This window comes from Populus trichocarpa, chromosome 4 (assembly GCF_000002775.5).
Source record: "Populus trichocarpa isolate Nisqually-1 chromosome 4, P.trichocarpa_v4.1, whole genome shotgun sequence".
Classification (NCBI taxonomy): Eukaryota; Viridiplantae; Streptophyta; class Magnoliopsida; order Malpighiales; family Salicaceae; genus Populus; species Populus trichocarpa.
In genome coordinates, this window is record NC_037288.2 from 19,735,501 (window position 1) to 19,750,265 (window position 14,765).

The 14,765-nt window shown below is 36.5% G+C and overlaps 2 protein-coding genes and 1 pseudogene across 6 annotated transcripts; 1 reads left to right on the plus strand and 2 right to left on the minus strand.

Moving 5' to 3' along the window:
- Nucleotides 1-373: 373 nt before the first annotated feature.
- On the plus strand, nucleotides 374-5,598 carry LOC7470443 (protein DETOXIFICATION 45, chloroplastic). 5 transcript variants are annotated; one of them, XM_024598774.2, is made up of 14 exons: nucleotides 374-566; nucleotides 868-1,284; nucleotides 1,691-1,833; nucleotides 1,942-2,085; nucleotides 2,215-2,387; nucleotides 2,576-2,711; nucleotides 2,982-3,078; nucleotides 3,178-3,278; nucleotides 3,418-3,581; nucleotides 4,333-4,404; nucleotides 4,500-4,616; nucleotides 4,718-4,813; nucleotides 4,898-5,016; nucleotides 5,422-5,598. In XM_024598774.2, the coding sequence occupies exons 2-14, from the start codon at nucleotides 932-934 to the stop codon at nucleotides 5,477-5,479; spliced, it is 1,773 nt and encodes a 590-aa protein (XP_024454542.1). In that variant the 5' UTR covers nucleotides 374-566; nucleotides 868-931; the 3' UTR covers nucleotides 5,480-5,598. The 5 variants fall into 5 exon arrangements, with proteins under 5 accessions (XP_024454542.1, XP_024454541.1, XP_052307785.1 ...); XM_024598773.2 differs by having other exon boundaries at nucleotides 883-1,284; XM_052451825.1 differs by having other exon boundaries at nucleotides 886-1,284.
- A 206-nt stretch (nucleotides 5,599-5,804) lies between these two features.
- LOC18097949 (26S proteasome non-ATPase regulatory subunit 1 homolog A-like) lies at nucleotides 5,805-10,751 on the minus strand (annotated as a pseudogene).
- A 340-nt stretch (nucleotides 10,752-11,091) lies between these two features.
- LOC7466818 (cucurbitadienol 11-hydroxylase) lies at nucleotides 11,092-13,843 on the minus strand. Its single transcript, XM_024598540.2, has 9 exons — nucleotides 13,578-13,843; nucleotides 13,152-13,482; nucleotides 12,915-13,064; nucleotides 12,573-12,824; nucleotides 12,382-12,471; nucleotides 12,194-12,272; nucleotides 11,992-12,098; nucleotides 11,778-11,905; nucleotides 11,092-11,328 (listed from the first exon to the last, which is right to left on the minus strand). Exons 1-9 carry the CDS (start codon nucleotides 13,775-13,777, stop codon nucleotides 11,235-11,237), a joined length of 1,431 nt encoding a protein of 476 aa, XP_024454308.2. The 5' UTR covers nucleotides 13,778-13,843; the 3' UTR covers nucleotides 11,092-11,234.
- Nucleotides 13,844-14,765: the final 922 nt, after the last annotated feature.

Here is a 14,765-nt window from a genome sequence, read left to right on the forward strand (position 1 = left end):
TAATATAATACCATTTGACTAAAAAAGTAATAAAGGCCCTAAGATTTGTAAAATTTTACAATATTCATGCATTATACACAGACCTCAAGACTTTTGTCTCATGAAGGACAGAACAATATAATAATTTAATTTTTTAATATAATATAATACCATTTGACTAAAAACGAAATATTATTTACTACTGGATAGATCCGGTCGGGTACGGATCTGAGTCAGAAGCCCATCCAAGCGGATAAGGTAAAAGTCCGGTTTTTTTCAAAGTGGGCTAAATTGCCACCCCTAAGAAAAGCCCATAATTCGGCCGAATGTTTCTAAGGAAAGCCCATAATAGAGCAACCGCTTAAAAAGTAGGTCCACTACATGAACAGTTATGTTTTCGTGAGTTCAGTTCAGTTGACAGCGACATGCAACATAGACAGACAGACACTTCGCTCATGACGATGTTGATAAAATTGGCAAAGTTAACGATGTCTTCTCTTGTCTTCATCTCTTAAACTTTCCAATAAAAGAAACCCTCAAAACCCTAACAAAAACCCTCTCGTTATCATCTTCACCAACAAGAAAAGGTAAAGCCTTTCTCTCTTTTATGTTCCTTTTCTTGATATTCTGTCTATTTCTGTCTCTGTCTATTTTTTTTTTCTGGCCAAAGCCGAACTGTTCTTCCTTGACTCAAATTCCCATTCTTCATGTAATTGCATGGAAAATGTTTGTTTCTTCGATCGTTTTGTTTCTATACTCTGTTTTTCGTTTCACAAACCCGATAAAATTTTGTCTTTCTTAATGTTTTTATATATATATATATATATATATAAACTTTTTAATGGAAAATAACTGCTATGTATTTTTTTTTTTTTTAAAATTTGACAGTTATTTTTGCCTTAGAAGTTGATTATCTGATATTGAAGTTCACAGATAAATTAGTTCGCTAGAAATGGCTAGTACTGGACAATTCAGTGGCAAATCACTTTACAAAGGATTGACAAGTAGAAGTAGTGGTGAACAGAGTCGATTAACAAAAGGAAAAATGAAATTTTGTTTCTTGAATCAAAGTAAAGTTCCTAGAGGATTGGGGGGTGGAGATATTGTGTCGAGAAAGTGTCATTTGTGTGCCGAGCAAAAGAATTCTTTGTCGCCTCTGGTGATTAGACATCGGAAGGCGCGATTTGGGGTGGTTTGTTGTCAGTCAAGTTCTGGGTATGGTGTGGAATCCACTGATGAGCAGGAGAGATTGGTTTTAGAAGAAAACAAGCGCGGCATTATCAATGGTTCGAGAGGTGAAGAAAGGTAAGAATGAAACTGCATCTTTTAGTCACGTTTCATTATTTTTTGTTCTGGATATTAAAAAGATGCTTCAATGTAGTTGTTGTTCATGTGTTTTTATGAATTTGATATTGTAAAAGTCCGCAAATTGTTTGGTTTAGAATGTCATCATTGTAAGATTCTGAAAGTTTTTGATGGACACCCCCCCCTTTTTCTGTGTTAGTATTGAAACTGTTTTTCTTAATCGAGAAGATAAATTAGTATCAATCATGTTCCATTGGTTACAAATTTCATCAAATTGAAGAGGCATTAGTCTTTTTCCACATAGCATGCTTTCTTCCTTCTTTGATTGATATGTGGATCATGTCGCTTCGGAAATCTAAGGATTATTCATATGTGATGGTACTTGCTTTCTTAATTTTGTTTGCAGTGAGTCAATTGGGGTTCTGATCAATCAACCACGTTCTTCAGATGTCAGATGCGAGCTTATAATGCTTTCTTTGCCTGCAATTGCTGGACAGGCTATTGATCCTTTTTCCCAGTTGATGGAGACAGCGTATATTGGCAGATTAGGTTTCGATCTGCCCCTGCATTCTAGCTTTCTTTGTGTGATTATGCTTACTGGTTCTTTGTCTCTGATTGCTGATCTGTTTAACCTTTGCCCTGATCTTGCTTTCTTAGGTCCAGTAGAGTTGGGTTCTGCTGGTGTTTCTATTATGATATTTAACAATGTATCAAAGCTATTCAATATTCCTCTTCTAAGTGTGGCAACATCTTTTGTGGCTGAAGACATTGCAAAGAATGCAACCAAAGATTCTATTTCAGGTATAAGTTATACCCGTTCTTGATGTTTTGATTGCCATTTTGTACACGGGCATCATCACGGTGCAGCAAGTACTGAAATTAAGTTCCAACGATTTTAGATGATTATATTTATATGGATGGGTTATACAGAAAATGGCATCCAAGAAGACAGTACTAATGGTAAACCTATTGGGATGGTTGAAAGAAAGCAACTATCCTCTGTGTCCACTGCTTTAATATTAGCTATCGGGATAGGAATCTTTGAGGCTGTAGCCTTGTCTCTGGGATGCGGATCATTTCTCAACTTGATGGGCATAACTGTGGTAAGTTTTACATAAACCAAATTCACGTGACATTTCATTTGATCTTAAGCATCTTTCCCTGTGGCCATCTATAGCTTCCTGTGAAGACTCGTTCATAAAAAAAGTAGTTGTTCATGTAAATGCTGTTTGTACATTTTGAGATCAATCATTTTCTGAGAGAATTTCAAGCTTTATCATATTCTGAACAGGATTCACCAATGCGCATTCCTGCAGAACGATTTCTTTCACTAAGAGCCCTTGGTGCTCCAGCTGTTGTGGTCTCCTTGGCTCTTCAAGGCATTTTTCGTGGCTTCAAGGATACTAAAACTCCTGTATTTTGTCTTGGTAAGTGTTTAGTTCACATTTGATTTTCTCACTAAAACTTGATGTAAATATGTGGCACTTTAACTGTTCGGAGGGCAAAATAAAATTAATATGATGAATACTTGGAAAGATATTGTTGTATTGCTCGTTCCATCTCTGTCTTGCTGCTCTCTCTCTCTCTCTCAATAATTAATCTAGAATGGCCCGCTCTCTTCTTTTCTTTCAATTTTGAAGGAAGAAGAAATCTTGTTATGTCTCTCCCGATTATTAATGTAGTTCTTCCACATGCAGGCTTGGGTAATTTATCAGCTATATTTTTATTTCCCTTACTCATGTATTATCTTAAGTTGGGTGTGACTGGAGCAGCTATTTCCACAGTAGTGTCACAGTATGTTTCTATATGTTCTCTGAGCATTAATACAGTTCTTCAAATACATTTTTCTGACAAATTTTTAACAATAATTTCATTAAATATTTCATGTTCTAGATACCTTGTCACCTTTTTGATGGTTTGGCAACTAAATAAGAGGGTTATATTATTACCTCCAAAGGTTGGAGAGCTCCAATTTGGTGTCTACATGAAATCTGGTGAGTTTTTTCCTTAAATTGGAATCTAACTAAATGAGACTCAACTGGTATTCTGTTATGATGTTTACTGATCTCTACTTCATGCCTAATATTACTGTAACTTTATCTTGTTTTCCTGAGGTTCCTTTTTCTCTTATAGGTGGCTTTCTTATTGGAAGAACTCTTGCTGTTTTAACTACCATGACATTGGCCACTTCAATGGCGGCTCGTCAAGGTGCAGTAGCAATGGCTGCACATCAGATATGTATGCAAATATGGTTGGCTGTTTCTCTTCTCACAGATGCACTGGCTTCATCTGGTCAGGTACAACTTTCTCTTCATTAAAGTCATCTCGTCAAAATATCATCATAACTTATATCTACTTGTTTATACTCCAGTATCTATTTTAGTTCCTTATTTTGAATCACTATAGATTCATTTGAATTTCTCCCATCCGAATGTATATTCATGTCTCTTCTCACAGTTGCACTGGCTGCATCTGGTCAGGTACAACATTATCTTCATTAAAGTCATCTCATCAACGTATCATCACAACTTACATCTACTTGTTTATACTCTAGTATCATTTTGGTTCCTTATTTTTAATCACAGATTCATTTGAATTTCTCTCACATGAATGTATATTCGTGTCTCTTCTCATAGATGCATGCTCAGGTACAACATTCTCTTCATTAAAGTCATCTCATCAACATATCATCACAACTTATATCTACTTGTTTATACTCTAGTATCCATTTTAGTTCCTTATTTTTAATCACTATATTTTCATTTGAATTTCTCATCTGAATGTAAATTCGTGTTTGAAGCATGGCATCCATATAAGAATAGAAGTATAGCTGATATGTTAGTACTAGAAGGAATATACGTACCCAAATGAATTGCTTCTGAACTAATTCCATACTGTGCATATGGAAGTTATGCATTTCCAACAAGTTGATATGAACTCCCATTTGACATGTCTGTAATTTTTAGTTCCCTTCCACATCAAATACTTAGCTGGTGGTTCTACACATTATTTATTGTGCTCTTGTTGTCCAACCTATCTATTTTCTAGGCTCTAATTGCAAGTTACTCATCGGAAGGTGACCACAAAACTGTGAAAGAAGTCACAAAATTTGTTTTGAAGGTGGGCTTTCTTGGCCCTTCTATTATTCTGAGTTTATACCTTGGGATAACTTATTTTCTCAATTTGCTCATAGCTTGATGTGCATGTTTTCCTAGATTGGACTAGTTGTTGGTGTTTCATTGGCTGCAATTCTGGGTGTATCTTTTGGTTCCATAGCCACCTTGTTCACCAAGGATGCTGATGTATTAGGAATTGTAAGAACTGGGATATTGGTATGTGTGCTAATCTCTATTGGTGTTTCTTTCAGATTTTATATGGTTTTATTTATCTGAGTGCTCCATATTTGTAGTAATTTGATTTTAAAACTTTCCAGTTTGTTAGTGCTAGTCAACCTATCAATGCCCTAGCTTTTATTTTTGATGGTCTTCATTATGGTGTTTCTGACTTTCCATATGCGGCGAAATCTATGGTAAGCTACAACTCTGTAATGTCCTTTTCTTTTCCCAAATGTCCACATTTTGGGTTAATCTTATGTCTGGTAAATGATCTACAGATGTTGGTTGGATTAATATCATCTGCCTTTCTGCTTTATGCTCCAATTACGGGGCTCCCTGGGGTTTGGTCTGGTTTGGCTCTCTTCATGGGTTTGCGTACAGCAGCAGGATGTGTGAGGTTAGTTGAACAATATTTGGTGTAAATTTTTATTTTCATGAGCAAAGACTGAGTTTGCAGCAAGAGTTTTTGGTTAAGGAATGATGCTTCTTTTTTTTTTTGAAAATTAGTGTGGCCTAGTCATTAATCTATTTCTAGTTATGGGTGTAACTCTGTCGAATAAATGGTTAACTAACAATTCTACTAAATTAGTGATGCAGTATCATTCTTCATTGTATTCATAGCCTCGTATATGCGTGGCCAAGTTTTTTAAGCGAGTCCTCAATGTCGAGCATTTGTATAACATGCCAAGGCATACCCCCCTGTTATTATGCTTCTGCACTAGCAGACTTGACATTTTCAGTTTGGTGCTATTTTTTATATAAATGCTCCTTCCTCCTTACAGTGTTTTATTTTCCTTTTCAGATTACTTTCAAAATCTGGTCCATGGTGGTTCATGCACAAGGATTTAGAGACTGTTTAGGTTGGTTAAAGTTCAGATTCAGGCTGCTCATTTTCTATTGTAATTTCCCCCCTGTAATTACTTAGTTGCTTAATTTTGATTTCTCTAAGTCTTCACAAAAGAAGAATTATTGGACTCAATTCCGCTGAAAGTTACTAACCTAAAAACATAAAATGCCCTACTAAAATATATTTTGGCCCTTGCCAATTGCCTTAGCGGTGATACCATCAGAGGATAAAATATAAAATGATGTTCGATATAGAGGCTATTAACTTTGCGTCAGCTTTGAAAATTGATGCCCATGGAGGATGAGGACAAGGAAGACACCCTTTTCACAAAGAACATGTAATTGTTCAGCCTCCGTATAAGGACAGCCTTAATACCCTTATCTGTCATATGGAGTTGATTTCAAGAAATCAAGTCAGCTGCTGGCTTGATTGTTGATAGCCATAAATGGCTCACTTTGGCATTTAACCACTTAGCCAATTCAACAAGGCAATTCAGTCTTATTTTTAAGTGTACTTGAAATATTCCAAATAAGGGAGAAAATTTCCTGATATTGCCACCCAAATCATCAGGTGTTCTTAAAAGTTTGAGGAGACGGGTTTCTCGTCAACATCCATGACTGCCGAACCTTGTTCTCCAGTAATTGAATCACCAGCAGCAAGTGACACTGTAGATGGATTTTTTTTAGATGAAAACACCTCAGGCTCACTTGGCTGCAAATCACTCAGGAGGACAAATCCTGAAGGTGCTGACTTCACGGGATCATATCTGCTATCTTCAAGAAATTTAAGAAATTTTTCCTGAGCAGGAACCACCCTGGCAGGGTTGGTTAAAATTTCGAAAGAAGGCTCAGGTTCTGCGGTGTCAGTTTCTGCGCCATCCACCTGTCAAAAGAAGCAATCAACATGATAATTAGTAATCTAGACGTGACAATTAAATTAATTCTGGTGGTGATTTCTAAATCTTAACAAAGTGTATGCGAGGAAAAAAATGATAACAGTGACATGTTCTATAGATTCCTCAAAATTCTCGAAACCATAATGAAACAGCAGTTTGCAAGTAAACAGCAATTTTACCTGCATGGGATCGCCGTTTTTTGTCGGTTGATGATTTCCCTTTTTCTGCATCTTTGGCAGCAGGAAAAGACTCTTTCCCATCTGCCTTTTTAGCATTAGCTTTCTGGTCCGCTTTTCCCTTGGCCGTAGCTTCAGCCTTGGCTGATGTTGACGGAACTGCAGGAGGAAGTGCCACAGCAGGTGCAGTGGTAGGAACAGTGGCTGGTTTTGGATACCCAAACAGAGAAGATTTTGCATTTGATAGGAACTCAAACCCTTTATCTTTCAGGTCATATTCCAGCCCAATAAAGGCTGTAGGGGAGAATGATAGGCTTATGAAATATACGAGGGGGTGTCAATACCAAAACTGGCAGAAAACAGCCAAGCCTACAACTGCAGCGACTTTATCATGTTTTGTCTTCGAAAGTAATCTTGTGGTCACATTCCTCCCAACAGCATTAAGTATTCCAGAAGCCAGGATAGCTTCCATCTTGCTCATGTATCCTTTCTGCTTATCAAGAATTATCTTTTCCAACTGTTGCCTTCAATAAAATAGCAAAAATACATTAAAACTCGGTCTTACATAAAATGACAGAGAAACCTAAGATATTGTAGTGGAATACCTGAATGTTGCACCACGAGAATCACTGGCTCCATTCATCTGGACCATGACCATTTCCAAAGCAATAAGTGCACCTTGACAAACAAAATCAACAGCATCTGATGTCAGAGGTTCTAGCAATGATATAGCGTCACTCAAGCATGTGCCGAAATGCCTACTGCGAGAGCTGCACCATATCGTACATGAGGGTTGTAGGATTTCAGTAGCAAGGAGACTATTTGAGGAGTCTGCAGTTTCAAGGTGCAGTGAGATTTACCACAATTGACAGCTCAGCGATATTAGAAGTACAAAAATAAAAAATAAAAAATAAAAATGAAAATGAAGGGAGAACTAGAAAGCTAAAATTCAAACAACAGTATAATTAGATCAAGGAAATGAGTAATTATTTTAATCAGACATGAGAAGCAAGCACTACCTTATTGGATGAGAATACCAATAGCAAACATTGGATCATGGAGCATAAAATGTTATGGAAGAGAGAAAGATCCAACCTGCTCTGGCTCAGAGTAGAGGACAAATCCAAGTGCAATAGCAGCAGTTCACCTCACGTCATCATTTACATCTTATGCAGCAAAGTATAGCAACTGGCGAATGACGTTATTGTTTGCTGTTCCCCTGTAGGCCAATGCCAAAGCATACATACCACCATAACGAAGTATAGGATCTTGATCCCAAGTCAGCCTTTCAATTGGTGTCTGCTTCTTCTTCTCTTCCATAAACTGTAAGGGCTATTCCCAATGCAAGTTCCAGCAGCATATGACCACAGTATAAATAAAGTGGAAGAGGATCGTTGATGGCCTAGCCCTGTTCACAGAATATGAATATTAGATTTACCTAGTAATCTTCTCATGTTGTGTCTGACGAGCACAAGCAAGTATATCGCTTGCAGGCCAGCAGCTTCTCCAGCCACAGCACTATCAGCATGCAACACATTTTTGATGTCATCATAGATATTTTCACCAGCCGTTCCTAGAGCTGCCAATCCAAGACCTAAGCATGCACCATGTTGAACAACCTGCATCAATATTATAATCACCTTACGTTTTGGCTCCAAAATGAATATGTAATAGACATAAAGCAGTAAACACACCTCGACATTTGTACCACGAAGGCTATCACGAATACATTGCTTGATTTCCTCCCCGTGGTTAGCATAGTAGAGATCCACAGCACAGAGTGCACCACCTTTTGTGTATGCAATACAGCTGACACCACTTGGACTTTCAAAAACATAAGGTGACATTTGTGACTCACCCTGCTGCAGCTGCAGCTGTTCTCTGTTGTCTCTGTAAATAACACCAAGTCCAGCTATTGCGCTGAACTGGGCCCAATTTCCCCGCTTTCTCAACAAATCCTGATAGTTGGTATAAGCCCCAAAACAGTCGAGTTTATGAAGTGATACAAGTATAACAATGAAAAACAAACAAAATGATACAAAAATCAAAGAACAACAATAAAAAGACATGCAAGATTTATTATTCACCAGATTCTCCCGGACGAATGTACCAACAGCTGTTCCAGCATGCATTATTGCATTTGCATATAAAGTTGCATTATGGCAGACACTACCACTTTTCTCAATAGGCTGCTTAATTGTCTTCGGAATAAGGAGATATGACCTGCAATCAGATCACGAGTATCATTTCCAACTCTTCTATATTCCACTTCAAGAGAAACCACCAATTATTAAAAACAAAAAGGAGTATTTACGGATTTTTTTCAATTTCAAAACAGAAAACTTCTTTTTCCTTGCTTATACTGACTGTATAAAAAACGTTGGGTCAATTCTATTGATGCCTCTCTAGACAAAAATTCTCCTGATCTTTGTCAACCTCTCAGCATACATTCCTTCACGTGGATCTGTTGCATGATCATTTTGAGTAGAATCTGAAGGCTGACACATTGAAAAGAGGTCTCTGACATATAAGAGAAAAGTCTGGTCCTCATTCTCCACAAGATCAAAGGCTATTTGAAATGCCACCAAAGCTCTGTCCTTATTTTTTGAACGTAAAAGTTTTTCCAATATGCTTGCCACGCCTCCGGGTTCATCCAAGAGCATTAGATATTGGCAAATGCTCAATAAATCAGGATGATGCAGCTCTTGGTGAACATTAACAATATGACGGAAAACCTGTAGGAAAAACCAAGAGATGAACAGTTCATGTCACTATTTTCCTTCAATACAAGGTGGCAGGACACATACATGACTTTCTAACTACACTGTCGACTCTATCCAAGCAGTCATATTACTAAATAGAAATAGAGTAGAGTGTAAGAACTCAGAAACATACATGAACATTCCAAACAGTGGTGCACAAACACGTGTAGGATCACTTTGGTGCAATGAACATAACACACACACTGATTAGAGATCTTTGTTGAGCCAGCTCAATGAACCCCTTACCTCAAGCCGATACTCTCTATGATCAATGAAAGAATGACAAGCGTTGATGCAATATGATAGTGTTCCATGAACAATATCACTTCTTTCGATTGCTTCCACAAGTTTATCTATTCTTCGGCATTCTATTGCAGTTCCCACAGCTTGTTGGTATTCTCCATGTTCGATACACCTAAGTGAATGAATGGTAAGAAAAGAGCCACAGGCCCACAGAGACTTACCGATTATCAAAGAGAAATTCACATCTACATACTTATCCAACATTCTCTCCACAATCGCTTCCAGCATAGGGTCTATTAGTCAGGACTTGATTCAGTTGCCTTGGATTTCAGCCTAGCATACTGATCTATAGCCTTAGCTGAATATAGCAACAAAGGCAAAATGTAGGGCAAGTGAAACAGGGAAGCATCCTCAAACCTTAAAGCATCAAACTAAAGCAATCTTAAGTAAACAAATGATGTTGATATTTGGCTTAAACTTTCCAAAATTTCCATCAAACAGCATCTCTTCAAGGTAATTGTAACACGAACCAAATTTCTAATCCTTCAAATACCACTAGTTTCAACGCAAATTGATCAGAATGCTTACAAATAAGAGCTAACCAGAATCCTTTGAAATATCAAACAGGGAACCAGCTCCAAGGGCATAAGATAACGAATCATCATCATATTCGCCCAAGTGATAGTAAAGCTAATGAAAGAAACACGACCAAATAATGATTGCATTGTGCACAGGAAAATATTCAGCACTACAAAAAGAAAAGGGACAGAACAAAAAAGAAAAAACAAGAAACAAGAAACGATCAGTCATTGCTAAAAGGAAACAAAACCTTCAAAGAAACCACCATAACTGCAATATAAACCGTTAAAGCTGCAATGCTTTTCACTAATAGAAGACAATGAGAAACAGATAGAAGAAGCCAAGTTCCGAACTTTATAACACAAAAGCTTCAAAAACAAAAACAAGAAAAAGCCCAGAACACAAAAATTCATAAAGTGAAAGAAAAAAGGTATTTATGAGTGATATTTACATAATGGGGATACTGTTGGAGATTTCAGGCCAAAAGACATCAACAAAGTTGTTAAGATTGTGTAAAGCTTGCTGCTTTATTACTGGGTTGTCATCTTTAAGCATTGACAGTAATCCAGAAACCGAATTCATTACCTTAGCCATTGCAAAAACCAGAAAAATTCTAGACCCAAAATCCATTTTTTGAAGAGAAACAAAGATTTGATCAATGAAAAGAGAGAACTTTGGTTATTCTGGTTACTTGCAAACAAAGTTGTAATTCCCATTTGTTTTTTGTTTTATTTGTGTCCTTATAGTTTTACTTGTTTACGATTAAGCCCCAGTATTTATTTATTGTTTTTCTCTCTCACTTGTTTACAGTCAAAGTATACGATATTTCAGTTTAATCCCCCAGGTCATATTAAAAGAAAGGAACTAAATGATGCATATAATTGAAATATGTCAATATAGCACTTGCATATATATATATATATATATATATATATATATATATATATATATTCAACTCATAAGACATTAATTTGCTTGCATATAAAATTAAATGAGGCTGAAAACTTAAGAACAATCTCAAGAGATGAGACGGGGGATACTTATTGGTTACAAGGAAGATATAAATATACTTAATCACAACACTAAATCTTGAAATATTACAAATGTCTTTGATTAATTGCCCTTTGGTGAGAAACTTATGTGGATGCCATCTCCAAATCCCAGAATAGGATTTCTGCCAATGTTTCCTTGCTTGATTATATTCCACCTATTAGAAATCAAAACCCAGAAAGCTATATATTAGCGACGATTTAAATGAAACAAATTCGGTTACGTGAACAAAGATTAAGAAAAAAAACAGTTTACGTGTAGAATCATTCTTGAATCAGACTCGGTTATTGCAGTTTAACTCATAACGAAGGCACAAGTTACTACTTCTGTTGCAAATTCGAGCTTGATTCGCAAAGCTAAAAACCTTCTTGATAAGATTTGGGAGGTTCAGGTCAAGCATGTATATTGGGAAGCAAATAATCCAGTAGCTGATTGGTTAGTTAATTTTGGTTTAATAAAAACTCTATTTAAAAGCCCTCCTGTGGGATTGTATTCAATACTGTATTATGACCTGATTGCTCTATTCTTTCTCGTTTAATATAGTTTTTTAGGGTCTTTGATCCCCATTTTTACCAAAAAAAAAGAGAAGAAAATAGTAAAATTTACCTATATTTGGTGACCAATTTGTGAAGGAAGATTGCCATGAACAATTTAGTGAATTCTGATCCTGCACATTGTCTCCTTCCTCCACCGAAAGGCATCAAGTTCTTAGAAACAGCATACGAATCGAAGTCCTGCGTTTTTCATCCAGCATTAACAGATGTAGATTCTGTGGGTATTTTGCATTTAATTTTGTTTCATTGTGGAATAACATGTATACCTTCCATCTCCAAGGGTTAAACTCAAGTGGATCCTTGAACGTGGCGGGGTTTAAATGAAGGGCAGAATTTACAACCATGATAACCCAACCGGCAGGAATTGTATATCCTGATCAAATATAATCCCCTCTCGTCAGAAACTTGATCATAACATTATGCAATCAAAAATTAAGAAGACATTGAATGTCATCAACAACATCTTACCTTTCACTTGCATATCTTGCAATGCTCTTCTTAACAATCCGGGCGCAACATTTCCCAGCCTCAGGGTTTCATTGATTACCTGTGATTTCACCCCCAATCAATCCAGGTTCTGTGAGATTATTGCAACTTGCAATGGATCGAATTGACTTAAAGGAAAAGAAAAATCCAGTGGGGGTTAGAGAACATGCCTGAAGTGTAAAAGTCATTGAGTTATATTCAGCCCATGTAAGTGGGGAATCAGGATTCTCTCTGTTTTTCAGAATCGCTTCATGCTCAACCTGGTAAAATTAATCAGCAATGCCAGGTTAAAACTATCAAGTTATAAATTAGTGGTTGGGAGCTAACAATTAAATTGTTGATATAAACTGCATAGACTTACTGTCAACTCCTCTAACACTGAAGGATGGTCTCCAATTAACTTCAGGGATAGTGTCAGTGCTGCTGAAATCGACTCGAAGCTCGCGAATAAAATCCCGAAGATCAGATTTACAGTAAAATCTTCAGTTAGGAACTTTTCTTTATCCATATCAGCTATGATTTGATCAAGGAAATCTCCTCGTCGTGATTCTGCTGGTGAATTCATTCTTTCCTTCAGTGTATTCCTCAAGATACTTAGCGTGCTATCTTTGTCCTGAACATTAAGATGTAAGAAATTGATTGGTTCTATGGTCTAAAACAAAGTTTGAGGTGAAGATCTTTTTTATTTATCTATTTTAACTACCTTTAAGCATTTGTGGTATGTTGTGCCAGGGATGTTCAGGGGCAAGGACATGAAGGCATCTATGACCTTAGTGAACTTTTCGCTTATCTTGTCCGATGAGTTTTCAGCATCATAGCCAAAAAGCTGCTTCGCAGTAAAGTCACAAACCATCTGCAATGGCAAGAAAAAGTTATCAGACAGCATAAAACACGTGTTTGTTAGAAGTGATCAGAGTCTATCAATGAGCTTGGAATTTACAATTGAAACAGCCGGTTTGACATCAACCGATGCGTCGCTAGACCACATTTGCAAGGACTTGCTAACAATGTTTTCAACTTGAGGAAGCAACCTTTCCTTAAGGCTCTCAGAACCAAAATGAGTCAGAGTCAAACTTCTTGCATATTTGTGAATGATACCAAAAGCATTAGTCCTTGATTCACCGCTTTGAGCGAAAAGCTTAGAGAATGTGTCCATATACCACATCTCAACCAACTTCCCTTCATTTTGAAAGATGTGACTGTTGATTTCTGGATCAGCAGACACCACTGCAGGTCGTCCGAGGATGTTTGTTCGAAAAATCGGTCCATACCTGAAGATTTGAAAATATTATAGCGCATACTTTCGAGCAATGTCTTGATTAAAGTAAAGAGCTAATATCATATGGTTGGACACTATTAGAATTACCTTTGAATTCTTTTCTTGATGAAAGGGTGAAGATCGAGAGAATAACTTGGAATAATCAACTCAAGAGTCTCTCCGATGATTGGCAACCCCATGGAACCAGGAGGCAGAACCCCATTACATGTCGGGTTCCTCCATTTGTTTATCCAGTGAGTATAGTATACAACAAGCACAGCGACAACACACAATACAATTGTCCACATTTTTTAGCAGGTGCAATTACAAACACAGAGAAATGACGACTTTGGAGAATTCACAAGGAACGCGTACATATTTATATGGGCACAATTGCTAGAACAGGCCAAATACCCGTTAATATAAAAAGAATCAGTACAAAGTATGTAGGATAAACCACTGGCTCAAGGTAGTGACAACCTGAGGAATCTTGGATAAAAGACACTGCAAGGTAGCTGGTGAAATGTTCGAGGAGTTCAACTTCTAGTCTAGGTATCATTGGTCTATATATATATCTTGAAGTTCTTGCTAATAGAACAAAACTAAAAACCAATTGTACATTCCAACTCAAAGAAAAAAAAGAGTTTTATATTAGCCAAAGTTTGAGTTCATGGAGTCAGCCTCCCATTTGAGAACAGTGAAAGATGATTGATTAGTCCAGTCCATTCCTTTATGTTGTAAGAGATTACTCTTTTGGAGCTGCCTCGTGAGCAAGTTCAGAGCTGTTTCTTGCGCCTTTAGTCCTGCACATAAGCTACCCAATGGCATCTAGTGAGCCTCTGAAAATATTTAATTTCCATCAAATTCTCTGAACGGGGGCATTTGCTAGGGGGCTGGCTTATAATTGTTTAATTTTTGTGAAACTATAAAGATTTTACTATCTAGTGTTAAATTGGGGCATCAAATCACATCCAGTTCTAGGGATGTATATATTCGTGGATCGGAATTTTTTATATTCATATCCTATTAGATATTTATGAATTATTAATTATCCAACGAGTATTCATTATTTATAATTATTTATTAATCAATAAAAAATAAAATAGTTAATATATATATTTGAAGTATTTTTATGTATATTAAATGATAAATATTATATATATGTGTGTGTTTTATGTTAATATTAAGATATGTACGTATCATATTATATTAAAAAAATTTAAATATTTTATAAATATATTTCAAATTAAATTCAAGTAAATTTCAAGTTAGATTTAATAATATTCATATTTTATC